At 45.0% G+C, this 6000-nt stretch overlaps 1 protein-coding gene across 2 annotated transcripts in view; it reads left to right on the top strand.

Annotated features, from left to right (window-relative positions):
* Positions 1-238: 238 nt before the first annotated feature.
* Positions 239-6000, top strand: part of ZSWIM4 (zinc finger SWIM-type containing 4) — a 30564-nt gene continuing 24802 nt past the window's right edge. The window contains exon 1 of one of the 2 annotated variants that reach the window (XM_088137694.1): positions 239-450. Coding sequence is in view for 1 of the 2 variants with exons in the window: in XM_025165199.2 (XP_025020967.1) it covers positions 425-613 (189 nt within the window). In the remaining variant the exon portion in view is untranslated. Of the gene's footprint in view, positions 614-6000 lie in introns of both variants that reach the window. The other variant, XM_025165199.2, reaches the window with a different exon arrangement.

Here is a 6000-nt window from a genome sequence, read left to right as displayed (position 1 = left end):
GATCGCGGCGTAGGCCACGCCCACGTAGAACCCTATCTGAAGGGCCTTGGTCTCCCGCCTTGCCTGATTGGCTGGGGGGCCTCTCGACCTTTGATTGACATCTTTTTTTCCAGACAGCTCCTATTCTCTTTTTTTTAAAGCCCCACAACATGGGGGCGTGCATTGTTCCTCCTTGATTGGCACCCGAGCTCGGCCAATCTACACAAGACTCTCCGTTGCACATTAGCCAATAGAAAGCGGGCGAAAAGAAAAGGGAGGTCCAGGGAAGCAGCCGCCGTCGAGCTCATTGTTGTGGGAGCTCCTTAAAGGGGCCGTATCCGCCGCCCACAGAAAGAGAAACGACCAACTGACCGGGCTGGGCCCGGGCCGCCGCTGGTGGGTTTTCGGGAAGGTGCTCAGGAGAGGCCGGGGATCGGCCGGGCCTATGGAGCTTCCGCCCGCTAAGCGCAGGTGCGGCGCCCCTGGGGAACAGCCCGAGCCGGGACCGGGGCCGGGGCCGGGACCGGGCGCCGCCACCTCCTCCTCCCCCCCTTCCGCTTCCACCTCTTCTGCTGTCGAGACGCTTCTGGACCTGAGCGCCCGGCGAGTGGCCGAAACTTGGGCCTTCGAGCAGGTGAGAGGAAGAAGGACAGATCCCCACGGGGCAGCGCGCCACTCTCTGCTTCCCCTCCTGGCCACCCTTGACGTTCCGCGGCTGTGATGCCGGCTGGACCTCGGGAAGGAGCGAGAGCCCCGGAGAGTCTCTTTAAATCGCGTCCTCGGTCGCCGCCTCCTTCAGAGGGAGCTGCTGGGGCGCACAGCTGCCTGCAAGTCTTTTCTTCCCACGAAGTCCAAGTGGGGCTGCTGGAGGGTGAGGGAGAGGAGCCACTCTGCACACCCTCAGGAAAGCGTTCTCGTCCTGCGTTTGAACTCCTGTCGAAAGGCTTTTCTTTTCCTTTTTTTCATCAGCCGGGGGCTGGCGTTGGAAGATCGCTTCCTCCGAGGCTAAGCTAGAAATGCCAGCTTCTAAAATTGCTCCTGGAGCAGCCCCTCTGACAATAGGCCGACGTGCACACCGTTAGTACGGTGGAGAGAGTGGTGGTGCACAATGTGGAAAGGCTTCACCTGCTGACTTGGGCACATCCAAGTTGCTGTTAGAAACATGGGAGCAGGAAAAGCCAGGTTTCTTTCTTCCCCTGGTTGGTTGGTAACTTGAACAAAGCCTAGCCTAATCTCTCTCTTTCTCTCCAGTTTTCCTTCTATTCTTGGCCCCCCACCCCCCTAATTTCCTTCAAGGACTGTCCTCTTTCTTCTTAGCTGTGGGCAAAACCACCTTCTCACTCTCTTTTTCTCCTCCTGCCCCGTTCCTGTTGCCAAACTACTAGCTGTCTATTCATACTTCATTTTACTTTATCTGTAATCTTGTAGCATCCTCTCCTTGGGGTCAAGTTCTAATTGTGCTTGAGATCATTTCTTTCTTTCTAGGAGACTTCCTTCTAAAAGAGCCTTTGCAAGGGAAGGGGGCAGGTGGTTTATCCAGAATGTGGTAGGTCGTGTATTTGTTAGGTGACAATTACTTGATTTCTCCATTTCTTTCCAGATTGATAACTTTTTTCCTTGGAACCCATCTTGTTTAATGGCTTGCTTGCTATTGGACAACTTGAGTGGGACAAAACTACAGTGGGAGAAGATGCTTTAAATGAATATCTTTTGGTTTTCCTAACTTGCCTATATGTTCAGTTCAACTTTTATTTGTGTCCCCCCCCCCGCCCCCCGTTCTCCTCCACAAGTTTTCTTAGCTTTTCTTTCCTGTACCAGGCTGTCCCTTCACAAGATGATGCCCTTACGCTGTTTGGTCTGGAGGAAGTGGTTATGATAACTAGGTTTTTGTTTTCCCAAGGGCTTTTTCTGGAACAAAGCATGAGAAGTAGGAGATAGTTGAAACTAAGTAGACATGGTATAGTGAGAGATCTAGGGCTAGTCTGGACAAAACCCAAGTGAAAGTGAAATCTCTATATTCTTGCAGGTGGGTGGGGAGCAGTCTGGCTTGTTCCATGTGCGTTTCTCTCTTTATCCTCTCTGCCCCCTTCTTGAAATTGGACAGAGTCATGCTTACCCATTATTCTTGGATATCAAAACTTAGTTATTTCTTTCCATCAAGCAAAGCATTCCTTGTAAGCAGCTACAGTTCATGCAGGGAGACACCAGGGCATAATTTCCGTGTTGGGCTGGGAAACTAGTCAAACAAGAGTCGCTTGTCACTGACATCAGCAGATGAAACTTCCCAAGTCAAAGCATGTGCACACCTGAAATGGGAGAGAATGCAGATGATATCTGGTTTGGAAAGTGTTGTTGTTACTATTATTTAGCCTGGGAAAGATTCCATCAGAGGCTTTAAAAAGAAGTTTCACCGGGGCAAAGTTTCACTGCTTTGTTTTAAAAAGCCCTTGACAGTTCTGATAGTAAGGTAGATAGTTCAACAATTTTGAATTTTACTCATCTAAGGATCCAAGTTGCATGATGGTTTTTAAGCAGTTTGGTATAACTTTCCATCTGCAGCAATGTATGTGTTTAGAGTAAGAATAGAAACATGATTTTTTTTTCTTTTTGTCCCACACTCCCATTGCACCATCGGTTTCTCCATGAGACAAGAGAACTTTATGACACATAATAAATTGGGCTGGGGATGAGAATTAGGAAGGTGATGAAAGCTGTGATTTCTGTATAATTTTCTCAATTTGGACATGCAGTTTTTGAGTAGAGTGGTTGGGTATATTACTGAATCAGAACCCCCTTAAAGAAATTACCTTTTTAACCTGGTACCTCATCCTAAGCTAGTTATGAGGATTGTCATTATGACTGCAACACCTTTGACTTGAATCTAGCAAAGTAGTAGCCATTGGCTTTGTCTGGATCCTCACTCAAGTGGTATGCCTCTGTCTGGCTTTTAGTACTGCAAACATGGAGCTTATATGGTGGAAGACACTTCCATTTAAGACCATTCTGTATGCAAAGAACATTACACATTTAGAAGCAAGCTTCTTGTAATACCCTCCCCTGACACTTCTAGGGAAAAGAATTATGAAGTGATGTTTTGTCCTAAGAGGACCTACTTGTGGCTTAAAGAGAGCTAGGTGAACTCATTTGCACCCTGGTTCAGTAAGAAGTCAGCCTTGGTATGTGCTTATTTGTGGCTATCTCTATAAAAACACAAAATCTCAGCAATTTTTTTTTTATGATATTCCCTCTTTTGAATCTATTCCTATGGTAGCAAAATGGAAATTAATCTTACTGTAATAAGGGATGTAGTTATATTGGCTGTGGTGCAGTTTAGGGCACAGAATGTGACCTTGATAAATCATGAGTTGAAATCAACAGGGATGTTCTCTTGTTTAGACCCAATGAAAGACATGGCCACTGCTTTCATGACATTCTTGTTCATTTCATTGAGGTTTGTGCAGAAAATCTAATTTGGTAGCATTGATTATACCTCCAAATTAGTGAGATATTCCATTTCCCTTTTTCAACTGAGGCAAGAAAATGTAGTTAAAATTCAGATTTCCTATCCTCTTTTGTTCTTGTCATTAATATTAGATATGTGACACCATTAGTTCAATCTGGCAGTGCTCTGTGTAGAAAGAATGTGCTCCCTTTCCTTCTCAGAAGACACAGAACTTGGCCATTGTATAATATCAGAATGTAATTAAAGGATAGCCTGAATGACAGAAGTATTGGTCAAATATTGGGAAGTCTAAAGCTACTTCTAACTCTAACTTGTACATTATTCTTAGAGTGATTATGTAAAATATAGTTCTGCAGAAGCATTGAAAGAAAATTATTTTTCTTAGCTGTAGTGGGCAGGTTGTTTGCTTCCAGTATTAGCACAGAGGATGAAAGTAGCACTGGGAGAATAGAGTGTTAGCTGAGGAAGTTACATGTAGAAGAATGAAAGAAGGCTGCTGGCAAAGCCTGATTCTAGAAGGATGGAGTCATAGCAGAATATTTCAGCACAAGGATAAGATGTGAGCGTTCACTTAAGACATCTGAGCTGATTGAAAAGGAAGAAACTTCAGTAAGAAGGTGATTGTATGGAGGAGACTGTTGAAAGGCAGTGACATATTGAGGCTGGATATGTGTCTTATGGGTGATGTGATATTCCAGAGAATCTAGTTTTACACAGATTGAATTCATCAAGTACAGCCTAAGAGACTTGGCAAAGTTTTGGCCTCTAAGGGCATTTCTCTCTATCAAAGATTGACAGAAGCCTATAGAAAACTGTGTTTTGAAATTAGATGGAGAATTTTTGCTAGTAAGACAAATGGCCATCCTTCCTGTATGAAGGGTGACAAGAACAGTGCCACTCATCCATGATCCCCCTCCTCCTCTTGTGCTGAGCCTATATGCCTGCCAGAGCTTACACCTGAACAGGACTCAGATAAGAAAATCAAACAATCCATTTAGCATATTAGCATACAGAATCTGGTTTTCTTAATTGTTCTAAGTATTAGTGTAGCTTGAGTGTGATGTCAGCTCTATAAGGTAGACCAGTCCAAGATGTTTTCTCAAACTAGTTTATTGGAATGGACTCAAGCCCCATTTGTCTGATCATTGTCTTGGTAGCAGCTCTTCCTCCTTTATTCAATGCCATTTCCTGTGCCCTCGTCATGTTTTGGTGTGTTGTGTGGTGTGGTGTGACTCCAGCCATTGCAGCTTGTAAACTGGGGGCTATGGCCTACTCCGATATGTGAATCCAGCCAATCTGGTTTATTCAACAAACAGTGCTTAAGCAAATCATGACTTAGCAGAATGTATGGTCTGAACTAGTCTATGATTGTCTAAATCATTCTTCTCCAACCTGGTCTGCAACTCCCACAATATCTTCCAGCCAGCATGCTATCTAGGAACTAAGATGTCCTGGCTAAGCTCCCCTCCTTGTTGCTGTTACCAGCTTGTAGCTGATATTTAGGCCCTGTGTGCATGGCTGTCCTTGGAGCAAAGCAAGCAAAGGCTGCAAATTCTTTTTTTTTCCAACTTGCTTCAAGTGGGTAGAATCTTCCTTCAGGTTCTTATGAAGAAGGAGGAATGCCAGAGGCCTCCAGAGTTTGATGGTTGTCTGTTGGATTTGAGCTTGTTGCATATGAATGTGGCTGAATAAGAAGTAAAAACCCGAGGAAGTGAGATGAGAATTGAGAAAAGTGTGATGGAGAGACAGTGGTCAAAGACTCTTACAAGCCTAAAGTGCAAAAATGAGTGATGTAGTACAAAATGTAGTAACTTGAATCCAGTGTGGCAGAATGAAATTGTATGTGGAAGGAAAAGTAGGGAACTTGTAGGGAATAATGGAAAATGGAGGGGTAAAACTGAGTATTCAAAAGTACCAGATCTATCTACAGTAAGACCATTTCCCTATCTTTGTGTTCTTAATTCTCTGTCCTCTTCTCAGTGCATGCTATTTCCCCCTCTGCCCTCCTTTCTGTTGCCCTTTTGTAAGTGTCTTTGCAACACCAATAACCCCTGTTATTTCTAAGGATTGCATTCCTCCAGCAATTCATATCTTGGTTAGGTTGTGCAGTATCCTTGCTGGAAAAAGATGTCAGCTCTACCCAGTACTTGTAAATTCAGGGAATGGAGGAGCAGTACGGGAACCATGTGGACATTTTTCTACCCCCAGGAGGATGGTATCACTTTCCAAAGGGTAGTGGCTGGGCCTAATGAGGGAAGCAGCTCAGGGGCCAAGGAGTGGAAGATCAGTTTCCAACTACAGCATTTAAGCTATTTGAAATATCAAAATGTCTAAACCAGCCAGAGCTATCAACACAAGGAGAAGCTGAACCTAACAGGGAGCTTGGCTCCCCAGTCTGGGAGACTAGCACAGACAGAGAAAGTCACAGGCTTCATTTTTCTGTCCTCTCCCTTTTCTGTCCCCGCAGCCGCACTGCTTTGGAGAGGCCGGGGTGCTACTGCTGCTAAAGGAGACAGGCTTAGTCCAGACCTCAGCATGGCTCCCTTTTTACCTCCTGA

The sequence above is a fragment of the Python bivittatus genome, unplaced genomic scaffold, assembly GCF_059951505.1.
Source record: "Python bivittatus isolate LINGU-HERP-01145 unplaced genomic scaffold, Pbiv_v1 ctg000220_np1212, whole genome shotgun sequence".
NCBI classification, from domain to species: domain Eukaryota; kingdom Metazoa; phylum Chordata; class Lepidosauria; order Squamata; family Pythonidae; genus Python; species Python bivittatus.
The sequence above is the reverse complement of the archived record's forward strand: the minus strand, read 5'-3'. Positions and strand labels throughout refer to the sequence as shown.